The sequence below is a fragment of the Euprymna scolopes genome, chromosome 12 (genome assembly GCF_053919585.1).
Source record: "Euprymna scolopes isolate OS-2025 chromosome 12, ASM5391958v1, whole genome shotgun sequence".
Lineage (NCBI taxonomy): Eukaryota > Metazoa > Mollusca > Cephalopoda > Sepiida > Sepiolidae > Euprymna > Euprymna scolopes.
In genome coordinates, this window is record NC_136493.1 from 55,983,232 (window position 1) to 55,997,530 (window position 14,299).

At 30.6% G+C, this 14,299-nt stretch overlaps 1 protein-coding gene across 4 annotated transcripts in view; it reads right to left on the minus strand.

Annotated features, from left to right (window-relative positions):
* LOC145291292 (telomerase reverse transcriptase-like) overlaps positions 1-14,299 on the minus strand; it is a 159,098-nt gene that overhangs the window by 75,569 nt on the left and 69,230 nt on the right. For 2 of the 4 annotated variants that reach the window (XM_080136959.1, XM_080136958.1), the window contains exons 3-7: positions 12,429-12,549; positions 10,164-10,220; positions 6,623-6,735; positions 3,490-3,575; positions 835-1,618 (exon numbers count right to left, since the gene is read on the minus strand). In XM_080136959.1, the coding sequence (XP_079993085.1) occupies positions 835-1,618; positions 3,490-3,575; positions 6,623-6,735; positions 10,164-10,220; positions 12,429-12,549 (1,161 nt within the window). The remainder of the gene's footprint in view (positions 1-834; positions 1,619-3,489; positions 3,576-6,622; positions 6,736-10,163; positions 10,221-12,428; positions 12,550-14,299) is intronic. The other 2 variants (XM_080136960.1, XM_080136961.1) reach the window with 2 other exon arrangements.

A 14,299-nucleotide genomic window follows, 5' to 3' on the forward strand; every position in this document is an offset into this window, starting at 1 on the left:
AAGCATAAAACTATCATATAATATTGATAAGTGTTTACAATTTGTGTAAAATGATGGGAAGGGAGTAAAATAAGACAGATAAAAAGATTAAAAAAGCAACAAATTTATGCTGATAACATTTACATCCCTGATTTGTATACCACATCTTTGACTGACCACCTTACTCCACACATGTACCGTGGTTGTGAATATGTGTTTTTCATCTTCTTATGAGCCAAGTTGAGATTCTAGTGTTGTTAGTTGATGGAGCACAAAGCCATAGTCCACAGCTAAAGTTTACATATATAATACAGACAGCAGTACAGATACAGGCATTGTATACTTGTAGGCTTGTTCAACATGCGTGCGTGCGTGCGTGCGTAATTAATGTCTTGCCACTAGTGTGCATACATGTGATCTAACTCTCCCATCTCTCATCTTACAAATCTCAGCTGACTCACTCTGTTGTCTTTCTAAGTCAAACGATGTTGTTGCAATCCTTCTCAATTGAACTCGCTCATTTATCTTTTCTCACTTTGTTTTCTAAGTTCCTACTTAACCCTCTTTTTTACTTTCTATTCCATTTTCTACTATTCTGTATCTGCTATCTCTACTCCCCTTACTCTGACCGAAAGATTTCAACTTTTTCCCCATCTTCCCACATTCTCTATCTAGATCATCTAGGCTGTCAACAGCTGTAATAGCCTTGCTTATCAGCAAAATTCAACAGACTTGTCTTTTTTTAGTATCTTTTGTTATTCCTAGATCTCTCCTGATGATCTTGCTTGTAGGAATGGGACACATTCCATAGAATCACATTTGCACTGTTTAAAAAAAAAAAGCAGAATAACTTACTTGTAAGGGTTGAACATCTGTTTCATTAAGGAACAAGAAAACACAACATTTTTACGTTTCCTTTTGCCTCTTCGAGTTTTCTTTTTCTTAAGATTTTTTTGTAAAATATCCAACTTTAAAAGCTTTGCATCATCATCTTTATTTATATTAATTGTGAATTCATTTTCGTTTTTATTGCATTTGAATTGGTTATCATTCCAGTGCCTTTTCCTTGAAGATGTTTGTTTTGACAAGATTCTCATTTCCTGGCTTCTATTTTTGGACATATTGTTTGAAGAAAGAACTCTGTGACATGAACCAGGAATCATTTCTGAAAGACATTTCTTATATTTCTGTAATGGAACATTTGAGTTTGGTTTATCACTTGTTTTTCCAAGAGAATTTTTACATAAATTTGATTTGTTAATCTGTAGGGTTTTTTCTAAAGATGTATCGGATACAGATGTGAGAGAGTTTGAATAATCACATTGAATTGCGGAGAAATCAGCAGAAACAGTTTCAATGACTTTGGTAACCCTTGGTGTTATTAAATTTGTATTTGAAAATGATGACAGAGATGAGCCTGAAGATATAATTGGTCTTTGAAAATATCTTTTTTCAGTCTTTGAAGAAAGATGTTGAACAGATTCCCTCTGAGAGAATGAATTTTTCAGAAATTTTGTTGGAACTGATATCTCCTCATCATTAAATGGAAACTTTCTTTTTCTGAATAAAACCTGATGCTTTGTCTGGGGCTTGGAATAGATCTGTTGTCCGGCTTTTATCAAGTCACATAAAGGAACACCTTCAATAAAAGAAATATAAATATATCCAATAAATATTTTAAATCATTTTCACAATACTTTTAATCTGTATCACAAACTAGTTAAGTTTCCCATGCACAACCGGGTAAATATAGTAAAGTTCCTCAATTTCTCATTCATTTTAAAAGTTTTTTTAATAAAATATATTTCCTTTTGATCACATCTCTATGTTCCATCCTGAATATATTTACACATATGATTAAATATCAAAACAATATAAAAAAAAAAAATAGGAATAATAAAATAACAAATTAATAATTAACTTAACAAAAAAACTCTTAATATAAAAAAAAATTAAAACAAATTCATTGCTCTCTTGTTATTCATCTGCATGACAGATATCTTGATTTTGTATTTGCTGTTTCATTTTTATGGCATATTTTTGGTTTGTTTTCTTTTTGAAAAAGAGAGGTTTACTCTGGAAATTACCAAAACATTATACCATTATACTACCTTAGTTACATTTAACCATAAGTCCAGATTTACTGATTTATATGCAAAAGATCTTTTGAAAAATAGAAAAATAGATTTGTAATTTAAATGCTGCCCTTGGTTGTCTGTTTTTATTCATATATCACATAACTTCCCCATTCCGGTATCCTTCATTGTTATCAGCTTTCTTAAACACTTATACAAAAATTTTGGTAGTTTTCAAATTTGGTGTGTATGGTATTGTATATCTCTATTCATTTAGTCCTATTTTAAAGAAAAATCGCCAGTCGTTAATATAGAGTTGTCTTTCATATAAAAGAAATCCAAGTTAAAAACTTTAATGAATGAAATGCTTAAAAAATTTTACGCTATTATTAAATTCTGTTTCTATCGCTTTTTGGATGGTTCAAATTTGAGTTTTTATTGATTTATTATCAAAGGAAAAATCTACCTTGATCTCTACTGTGCTTTGAATCATATTCAAAAGATTCATTGTGTTAGCTGTTGAAATGAATATTATATGGCCAATCACTTTTGTGCTAGTATATCACTGCTGTCCAAGCCTAAAACTCCAAATTCTCATCTATTTCTGAAAAACAGGCTTTTAATTCAAATTGACAGTATCTCATTTGCATATGAGGTAGTGAGAAATTTTGTTACTTAAAAAGACCCACCAGCATATAATTAGACGCAGCAGCCATTGTTTTGGTTTGTTTTTTCCTTTCTTTCCTTCTTTTGACGATGATTGGATTCTGCATGCTGCATAAAATCAGAAGTTTGTACCAATTTTTAACTATTGTTATTTGTTAACGAGCAGTAACCAGGCATTTTACCACCCCACATTAATTGTTGATCTATCACTTTTATAAACCGAAGACATGACAAAGAATTTAAAAAGAAAGATGTCAGGTTTTCTTGACATTGGCAAAATTAGGTAATTGTCAGAAGGCACATATTTGAAAGTATTGGACAGTTTTCTACCACTGATGAGAAAAAACAAATACAATAAAATAAGAGTCTTTCCTGTTTATCAAATAACAAATAACAGTGTCTGCTTTAAAACATCTCTTATCAAGTCAAAAACAAAAGTTTGATTACTTTTGTTTTCTTTAAAAAAAATATTGCTACTGCATGTCAAGTGCTTTAACGTAAACTGTTATTTTACACAAGATTCTGCATCAAACACTCAGGCCAATTCTTCATTTTGCACTGTCAAAAAACATAAGAAACATTTATCTTTCAGCATCATTTTATTTACCATGCTCAAGTTTCTGAACGAAAACACACTTATACAAACTGGAGAATTTTTGAGGATTGTAAAAACTAGCTTCCACACCTAGGTAACATTTACCAAATAGGTTGATTTTAATTCTGATATATTCAAAACTGAAAAAAACAGGAGAAAACGAATAGTTCTTACCAGTCAACTGAAGGTATGACATGTGAGGGAATGGGATAAACAATGACCGTTTGCTTATCAGTAATTCCATTGCTTCGTCCCCAATTCTACAAAGATAGATTTCATTACAATCTTTAGGAGAAAGATTAAGTTATACAAAATTAAAGTAAAATAAACATAATAAAATTTTTATTTTATTTGTTTTTACATTTGAAGGATAACATCAAATATTCACACACTTGAAAAGTAATCATTTTTCATTGAAATAAACAAATATATGGTAACAGAACGAAATATTTAGCAATGTATTAAAATTTTATAAATTATAATTTTCCCCAAGTATTATTTAAAATAGTAAATTTTAGCTAAAAGTATTTTTTAAAAAATAATACATATTTTGATGAAGACAGTAATGTCTAATTATTGAAATTGTCATGATCTAAATTAATATTATTTTTCTATTATTGGTGACAAAATATAAGTTTTGCTATCATCAATGTTAATATATAATCTCCAAAAAATTACAAAGAACAATAGGTCCCACAATGTCTGCAAAGTTCCAGTCTCTGTCATATCACCGCAGTGTTGCATCCCTGTGCTTATTTTACAAATACTTCCATGAAATGCATTCCAATAAACTTTCTGCACTTTCACCCCACCTCCAGCCTCAGTGAAGATATCTCTAATTTATCTGACTAGATAAATCAAAATTGCATCACTTCACTGTAGACATCCTAATGGTTGTTCAGAATTCCCACTATATTAGAAAGCAAAACTGCAGAAAAATCTTTGATAGAACAAAAATTTCATATTCCAAAAATCATATTCATTGATCAAGTAGTTTTATTTTTATAAAGAAAATCCTTTTTTAGATGATTTTAAGCGATTAATGGGAAACTGTAGGCATTAAAAGGCTGATCTCACAAGTTTGAATTATTGTGGAGTTATCTGGCGACGTGAGACAGTCCTTTTTGCTTACTCATAAAATTTAATTTTCTTAATTAAAAATAAAACTACTTAATTTACATGTTTTTGGAATATGACATTTTTGTTCTGTCACAAATATGTACATATTACAAGTTTTATATATATATATATATATCATTCAAACATGGTAGTGTTTGAATATATGGTTACGGTTAAGTGGCAGTTCTAGTCATTTAGAACATTTAGGACAAAAAAAATAAGACTGAAATTAAACATAGAACAAGTGTATTTATTGGAAGCCTGGTAAAATCATGGATTACAATAGAAAAATGCAAGCATGAAAAGTAATATGGTTAAGCTTAAACATGGAAAGGTAAAGGAGTAGTTGTTAAAACTGGAAAAGAAAAGGACAAGATATTCTAGTAAAAAATATAATAAATTTATAACTTAATATATTGCAACATTAAGAATTTTTTTTTAATTCAATTTATAACATTATATAATCAATTCCTGAGTATTCATGTTTTATCATTGAAACTAAATTTAATAACCAGAGATGCTTCATTTGTTGATTATTTCACTTTTTATGAATCCAAAGAAATTTTAGTTCTTTTTAACAAGTTTTACTGTTTTTTAAATAAAAGGCACAATTTTTTTATTTAGTAACTGTGATGTGTTTTCATTTTTTTTTTTCAAAATATAATACTTTTCCCAAATTTATTTCTGCATTGTGTTCAAAATTTCAAATTGAAATGGATAATGAAATACCACCACTACCACCACCATCATCATTATTGGTTTCATATTCGTTTTACATGTTGTCAGATGTTGGACAAGATGAATGTAAATGATTTCATTTGAAAGTAAAATTTCACTTTACAAAACTAATTCTTTGAGAAATGTTATTGAGAAGGATTTTGACATAATTAACAAAAGTTAGTTTAGATTTCTTCCTTCAATTTATTATATGTGTGTGTGTGTGTTTGTGCATAAGAATTCCTCCTCTATAAAAAAAAACAATAAAGAAAAATTATACGATATACATAACCTAATAGTTATGGATAGAAAATATGCCTCCTTCCTCATACTAAGAATGGTTTTCTAAAATCTAACAAATTTTAATTATTTGGAGTTATCTCTCTAGTTCATTCTGCCTATTGTCAGGATGACATTGTGAAAACCGTTACTTGTAGTTTTATCATAAAATTTGATTTTTTTTATTTAAAATAAAACTACTTGATCAATTTATGTGATTTTTGTGCACAATATTTTCTTTCCGTCACAGATACAGATTTCTCTTTATTTTTGTTTTTTTAATATGGATGGGGGGTTAGATTATCAGCAGGTTTCACAAAATCAGAGCTTCTTTAACTTTTTTTCTATTACAAGTGGATTAATAGTTCATGCAATTTGTTATTGCATACATTTGGACATGGTTTCTATATTACTCAAATTTATGAGTAGCGTATGAATTTCCTAATTTTTATCACATATTAATTACTACAAAAATAACTTAGTATTGTTCATTCCTTTTCTTTTCTAACCATAACATCATCAGATATTGATTCTTCAACATGAATTTAATCCATCCACAAGCATTATGCTGTATCCTAAGTCAAAATGGTTATTGTCTTACAAGCAGAAATGAGGAACCACTCAACAAGTTTTAGGAGTTATACTTTTTGGTTCTTATCCAAAATTACTCCATCTTAAAATTTAAAAAAAAGAAAGAAAATTTTATGATATACATACTCATCATGAAATGAAAACATCATACTCCAAAAATTACATAAATTGATTCAGTAGTTTAATTTTTAAATAAGAAAATCAAATTTTATGAGTACTCAAGGAGTGACTTGCTTGCCTGCCATTTTGAAAACAATCTTAAGTAACAAAAGCAGATAATTCAACAATAATTCAAACTTGTGAGATTTGTACTGACTACAAATTCTCATTAATCAATTAAAAATGATTTCCTGCATAGCAATAATACTTGATAGATTTGTGTAATTTTTGGAATACCATATTTTCATTTTGTCACGGGTACATCCATCATACAGATTTTTTTCTTTTAATGTAGGAGGAGTTCTGGACAAGAACTGTCTTTTTTTAGCCATATAAGCAGTAAGGAGTCAAAACTCAAATATTTTTTTTTGTCTTCAAGGTATAGTAATTCTATTTTCTATCAGTGTATGTAATAAAACAAATAAAAATGCAACAAACTTACCTTGACAGTAACTTCTCAAAATGTGAAGAACGAAGTCTACTATAGATGTAACTTGGATAAAAACACTCAATGTTGTAATGTTGCGTTTTCATGGCATTATTACTTGTTGATAACTGAAAAAAATATATATATCCATACAAAATACTCTAGTATTAGTTTTCAAAACTTAAATCTGAACATAGTATTATTAGTAGGTAAGCATTAAAAATTGTGGTCAAAGCAGAATGCAATAAACAAATATGGTATTAACATGAAAAATATTTTTATGTTATTGTTTTTGGTAAATATTAATAAATAAGAACTCAATACGAGTTAAAATCCAGTTAGTATTATGTATGTAAACTTGAGAAAAACAAGTTTAAAATGTTTACACATAAGATGTGTCAACATTTTATGTGAGTAAGCAAATCACACAATGTCAGATCAAATTCAGTCGCCATATTGTTTTAATTTCGTTTATTCACCAGAATTTTAACACATTTCAAGCATGTTTTTCTCAAGTTACATGCATAAGAGTGAATAGTTCCTCATCTATATAAATAAAACAGTAGATGCATGAATATGTGTGTATCTATGTGTAAATATTTAAACAATAAACTCTTAAAGTACTGGTTACATAACACTAAAATTAACAGGAAATAGTAATCATACACCAAGGATGGTTTATAACGACTAAAATCTTTGTTTGTAAGGATAAAAATATGCCAGCAAGTTGAAATGCAAAATGTTTATTTCAGCTTGCTGGCATATTCCTATGTAGTTTTACGCATGCGCTAATTCAACCATAGCTAGAAGTGGTTTAATTTTAAATCTTCTTTTTTATCTGTCAGGTTAGCGCAAATGATAGGGAATGCAACTGGAGTGCTAAATGAGAGAACGCGGTTGAAATGCTAAATATTTTGGTTTTGATTCTAGCTGATCACACCCAAGTACTTTTTATTTTTTTAACTTTTTTTAATCAGTACTATATATATATATACTAGCGGGGGTACCCGGCGTTGCCCGAGTGTTTGTTTCTGGGACGGAGGGGGGGGGGTTAAAAAATGTTATGGTAGGTAAGTAGGAAGGATCAAACCCGGAGTCATGAGTAAAAGTAGGAAAATAAAGTGTGAAAAAAAAAAAAAAAAAAAAAAAACATCTGCAACGTTAACAGTTCAGCCACCAAGAAAAGTCCATTCCAGTTGTTTAGGAAAAAAAAAAAAAAAAAAAAAAAACGACTACGGTAGGTCGGCGTGAACGTACGTGAAAATATAATGTGAATTGTCCAGCACGCTAACCACTACGCCACAGAGCACTGCAGCTTAGTTTAGTGATTTTAAATAACTTCACATGAAAGAACTATGAAGCCAAACCGGTGTTCTCTTCTCAACTGTTCCTTGTGAACGATCCCCAAACGGTGTTAAGTGGTGGCAGGGGGAGGAGGAATTTATTAGAGAGAAAATATTTTACCACTTCCATTGATCTTAACTGATTTTGGCCGTGACTTCTCAGCAGAAAAAGTATAGAAATCTAAGATTATCAAGGAATTTGAGAAATAATAAGCCTATAACACACCTCAGATATTGTTCTGCCGTTTGTGCATATTATATTTGCATGAAATATCTTGATTTTTAATCCTATTAAGGTCAAAATCACACGGGGAAAAAATGAGTTCATTTTATTTATATAGAGATATATATATATATAATATTCAATAAAGAATTGGCTCTGTAATAATAGATACAAAATCTGCATGAATTAAAATATATTTAAACATATTTTATGATTCGTTAAAGCCAAGTACCTTCTGCTAGTATATTAATCTATATATCTATAAAAGTAAACGTGTCTGTGTGTCTGTCTGTCTGTCTGTGTACATTTTCCTTCGCAATAACTCTGTAAATTTTCAGTCTACATAGTTGAAATTTGATATACAGGGTATTGAGATTTGGGAAAACCTATGTGATCGGTTTTCGGCCAGAAATTTGTCTGTTAAGGGGTCAAAATTCAACAATTTGACCTTTGAGAACTCTACCAAACACCTCCCACAATTTGGGGTCTAAACACTTGAACTTTTAGATATAGGTTCCTTGGACATGAATCTAACTTAATAACTCGATTTGAACCAAAACAATAAATGTTAAGGGGTCATAATAGGGGTCAAAGTTTAAAAAAATGACCGTTTTTGTTTTTTTTTGTTTTGTTTTTTTGCTCAGCATACACCTCCAAACACCCGGGCAATGCCGGGCTGAAATGCTAGTATTTAATAAAAGCAACAAGATAAAATCATTTTTGACATTTATACAGATTTTTTTCTTTCATTCTGCTCTGACCACAATCTTGAACGTTTACCTATTACCTATATATAATCACAAAATGTGATATTATTATTATAATGAAAAAATATTTATTTTGGATGGATTATTTTCCATTGATTGGCTCATTTTTTAAATAATAATGAGCAAGCAAGAGAGAGAGAGAGAATGTGAGGGAATGGGAAAGAGAGTGATTCAGGGAGGATGGGAGAAGGAGAATGAAAATGACAAAAGAGATTGAGGATAAGAGAGGAAAAATAGAGAGAGACAGAAAGAGAAACAAGAGAGAGAGAAAAAGAGATTGAGAGGAGATGAGAGGGAGGTGGAAGGAAACAAGAGAGAGAGTTTGAGGAAGCACAGGAGAGAGAATTTGAGGCAGAACAGGAGAGAGAGAGTTTGAAGGGACAAGTAAAGAAAGAGAGAGATTGAGGGCTAACAGGAGAGAGATAGAAGGGGACAGGTGAGAAAGAAAAAGATTGGGAGAAGAACAGGAGTAAGAAAGAAATTGAGCAAGAGAGAAAAAGAGAGGATAGAGAGATATATAGGAAGAGAAAGAGATTCTGTGGAGAGGGGAGAAAATAGAGAAAGAGTGATTGAGTGAAAAATAAGATTCACAAAACTATTTTGTACTGCTGTATTCTAATGTAGTGATAAAGTAAGTTTTTAGTATATAAAACCAACATAGTAGAAGAATAGCTTATTTATAGACAGTTTTCATTTCTCTTATAACCACTTGAAGAAAAATTTCCCACAATGTGAAGCAAATTTAATTATTAGTAATGTAAAAATCCTTTAAGTGTCATAGGCATCGCTTGCTTTGATCCAAACATTTCATATATTATCTTATGCCTCAGAATATTTAGATGAAGATTGATAATTTTTATTATTCAGACTATTGTTCTCATCTTGGATGTTATTTTCACACATTTTGGTTGACATAACCTTCGTGCTTCATAGCTACTTAATCAAAACTGTCCCTCAATGTCAGTGTGGCATAACAGATAAAGTGCAAAGTAATGATCAGTTCTAAATAATAGTCTTTTAGAGGTTGATGGTTCAATCCTCACTACAGGCGATACTAAAAATAAAATAAACAGTTACATAAGACTTCTACTTGATCATAGCTGACAGGACAAGAGCAATCTACTCCTGTAAATCAAAATAATATTACATTTTTATATTAAAAACAGATGAACGAAATGAAAATTCTTCAAATCTGTGGAACATGTCAAAAGAAAATAACTAACCATTTGAAATCCAAAAGACATAATATTTACAGGCGAATTTGTTCGATTTTTGATTCGCTGAAAAGACAAAAAACAAATTCTTTTATATTAACCATCATCATATTAATTTTAATGTCTATTTTATATGTTAGCATGCATTGAACAAATTTTATAAATTGACTTCCAAACTAACTTATCTTTAGCCAGGTTTTATTTATCCTTCTTTCTCTTATTACTTCCTCCAATGTTTTCCTAGGTCTTCCCTGTGAACTAACCCTGATGTCTCGATTGTTCAACATCTACTAACTCAAGAACACTTATTCATTCTTTCAATGTGGTCATATTATCAACATCTCCCACTTTGCACACATCTATATACTTAATCTTCTTCCAAACTAAGCCTGTTTTTAAAACTCACATTACACATTCATCATATCATTTTTTAACCATTTCTCTTCATATAACACATCCTCAATATTCACTGAGCAGGCTTCACAGGAAGAGTCTATCAAGCATGTTCAAAAAAAATGGAAAAAATTTTAACATTATGTAATAATGATTGGAAAAAAAAAGTTTAAGATTTTTTTTAAAATATAAATTAAAAGAAAACCATTGTTATTAATTTGGAGAAAACATTATAAAATTTCGAAATACTTTCTCAAAATTAATAACACACGTTTTTTCTTAGTTCTTAAATATACATTTTATCAACATTTCATACAAATTCAATAAAATTTATTTCATATAAGTTTAGCAGAAAATGCTCATATTCATCCCAACTTAAAAACTAGTAAATAAATTAAAAATAACAATGTCATGAGCTCTTTGCTGATTGGCTGCAGACTACGTGATGTTACAAGCAAAATCATGCATGAGACTAAACAGCTCTCACTTTCTCAAATGTATGCCGGTTTACAAAGTAATTGTTTGAATTCAAGTTTTGGGTGCGTTATATATAATTATATTATACCCCTATATTATTTATGCCCTATGTCACTAAAATGCTCTGTATCTTCCCCAGCTCCTAGCAAGGAACCTAAATGCCAGAAAAAGGTTATGTCTGCATGAGAAGCTAGAAATGCTTGATATGGTAAAGGAAGGGAAAAGTTATGCTGCAGTAGAGCTCCATTAAGGAATGAATAAAAGCACTATACATTACTTAAAAAACAATGAGAAGGTAATCAGATCTAATGAAGCATCAAATTTTCATGGAAGTGCTAAGATGGTTAATGCTGAATGAAACAAGGCAATCATCAGTATGGAATCTACCTTATCATTCTGGATACAAGCCTTAAAAAAAATATCCCTCTGGACATAAACATAATTTATAAGAAGGCACTGAATTTATATTCTAAATTCAGTGGAGGCAATGAAGAATAACCATAACCAGGTCAATCGTCAACATCAGATGCAGAAGAATTTCAAGCCAGCAAGGGTTGGTTAGATCGTTTTTTTTTTTTTTTTTTTTTGTTTTTTTTTTACACATTTATCAAAGCCCGGAAGCCACTCAGGGATAAGGGTTATTGCAAGTACATTACGTTAGTGTGGAGATTTGATGAAGTGTTTACTTAAGGGGGCGGTTCATTAGGAATTTGTTAACGTTGGACTTTAAGACATCCAAGTTGTAGTTCGGTGGGAAGCAGGCAGACAGAACAGAGTTCCACAGGCGTGCAGTTCTAAGAAAGAAGCTTTGTTCATGGAATCTACGTTTTGATTTAGGCACAGATATAGAGTGGGAGAAATTTTTCACAGTGGACGGTTGTTTTTCGTGAAAGATTGGCGAGGGGGGACCAGAGATTGGAGTTCAGACGAGCACCTGCCATGGAAATAACGATAAAACAAGGATAGGCTCGCAACATCTCTTCTGTGGGAGAGCGGTTGCAGGGTAGAGAAAAGGGCATCCCCCACTAAGCCACAAAGTCTATTTTGTACTCTGTCAAGGCAGGATAGGCTGTTTTTAGCAGCTCCTTCCCAGATATGGCAACAGTATTCCATCCTTGGACGTAGAAACGTTATTCACAGAGAAGCAGCATTTGCAGCTACAGAAGATGCTTTCCAGAACAAACTAGATATCAATAACAAAAAAGAGAAATCCTCTTTGTGGTTCAAATGTACAATGTCTTATGGATCTGATGGACTTTTGAAATCTTCAAATGTCTAAACTTTACTATTTTGTTTCTTCAACCACTAAACTGCAATGTTTCTAATAAAAACCAATGATTATAAAAAAATAATCAGCAAAAGCGGATTATTTTTTATTTTGTTTAGTAATAAAAATGAAGTAACCTCAATGATGCGTAACAAGAGCTCATTTTGATAAGATACTTGTTCCGCTGAGATAATTTGCTGTACAGGTGGAACATCATAGTATCTGGCAACCAGGCAGTTTTTAAGTAAATCCTGATATCTGAAAAGAAATAAAACAAAAAATGAAATTAAAAAAAAAAAGAATTTGTAATAATATATATATATATATGTGTGTGTGTCTGTATCCATCCCTAGCCTATGTAGATGACCTTTGACCCTGGAGGGGCATAGGTCATCTACAACTTGGTAGATGCTTTTGTAAAGAGTAGTTCTTTTTTCGGGATGAGGGTGCTGGCCCCACGCCCAACCTTTTCAGAAGGTACATACAGTGTCTAGCCTTTCCCAAATGATCACCTATCAGGTACTGGCAAGGCTCAACGTTGCTTCAATGATCTGGCAAGAACCGGTGTATCAGTGTGATTGTGCCGTACATATATATATATATTTTTTTTTTTTTATTACCGTTTTATCTGTTTTAGTTACTGTTTCCAGATCGTATTCACGATCCAGCAACTTCGTCAGACTTGAACAGAAGTGGTTATTATAGTTTAGAAAGACAATATTAGAAGACGATAAAATAAAAGAAAGAAAGGGGGGATCTCAATTTTGATCTGACAGCATTTAAGTTTTAAGATTTAATAAATAAATAAAAAAAACATCGAATACGGGTGAAGCTGAGTTTAAAAACTTTAGCCAGATAGACACGGATTTCGAGTGTATGGAGAGAGAAAGAGAGAGAGATGTAGAGAGGAAGAGGGGGAGGTGGAGAGAGAAGACAGGAGAGGTAATGTTGTCGTGGTGTCATATGTAATTTGACACGTTAATGATTTACGTGGATTGGTGGGGTGGGGGTTCGGAGTAACTAAGATGTGTCCTCCTAAGGTGAACAAAAGTTATAATCAAATTAAGAGAATTTGCTGTAAAGGTCTTTAAGAAATTAAATAATTTAAATTAAATTAAAAATTAAATTAAAAATTGCCGGGCATGGATTGAATAAGTATAAAATTATAAAATATACATGTAGGTAGATATAGGTGGTGGTGGTAGTAGTAGTAGTAGTAGTAGTAGTAGTAGTAGTAATAATAATAATAATAATAATAATAATAAAAGATAAAAATATATATAATAAAATAAAATAAAACTAATAATGATAATAATGAAAATAATAATGATAATAATAAAAAAATATATACATATTTTGATTATATTTGAATATTTTCATATGTAAAAGCTAACATATATCTCAGGAACTGATCATCCTAGAGAAAAAACAAAGCAATATTTGAAATCTGCAAGAAAAGTAATAACAAGTGTCTATTTACTTGCCTCCCTACAAGGACAAAATTAGACACAAGGTAAGTTTTTAATACAGGGAAAATCCAATTATTTAAAAAGAAACCCTCTGGATTGGGGGAAAACTTTAAATTGCCTCAGTCTAGTCACTGACCAAAAAAGAGGCTTAAATATAATTTATCATAAGTCTAGGTTATTGATTATCCAACTAGGGTAATATCAGAACAGAAGCCAACAAAACATTGAGGAAACAGATATCTTTCTTCTCGCTACAGAATATATTCCTCTCTCATTTCATATGGCTGTCACAGCAGAAATATTGATTGAAGTGTTTCAATCTTGACATATAACATATGAAATAGCTGTATGTTAAATTATATAGCCACACTGATGATTCTTGGCAAAGATGAAGTATAAATGTATGTGAATATTAAATATTGATTAGATACATATATAAAAACAAATATTAAATAATTTTTTTATTTTATGAGTTTGTTTTAAATTTTTTCAACTTCCTAATAAAAATAAAATACAAACCACATGAAGTAAAAAAATTA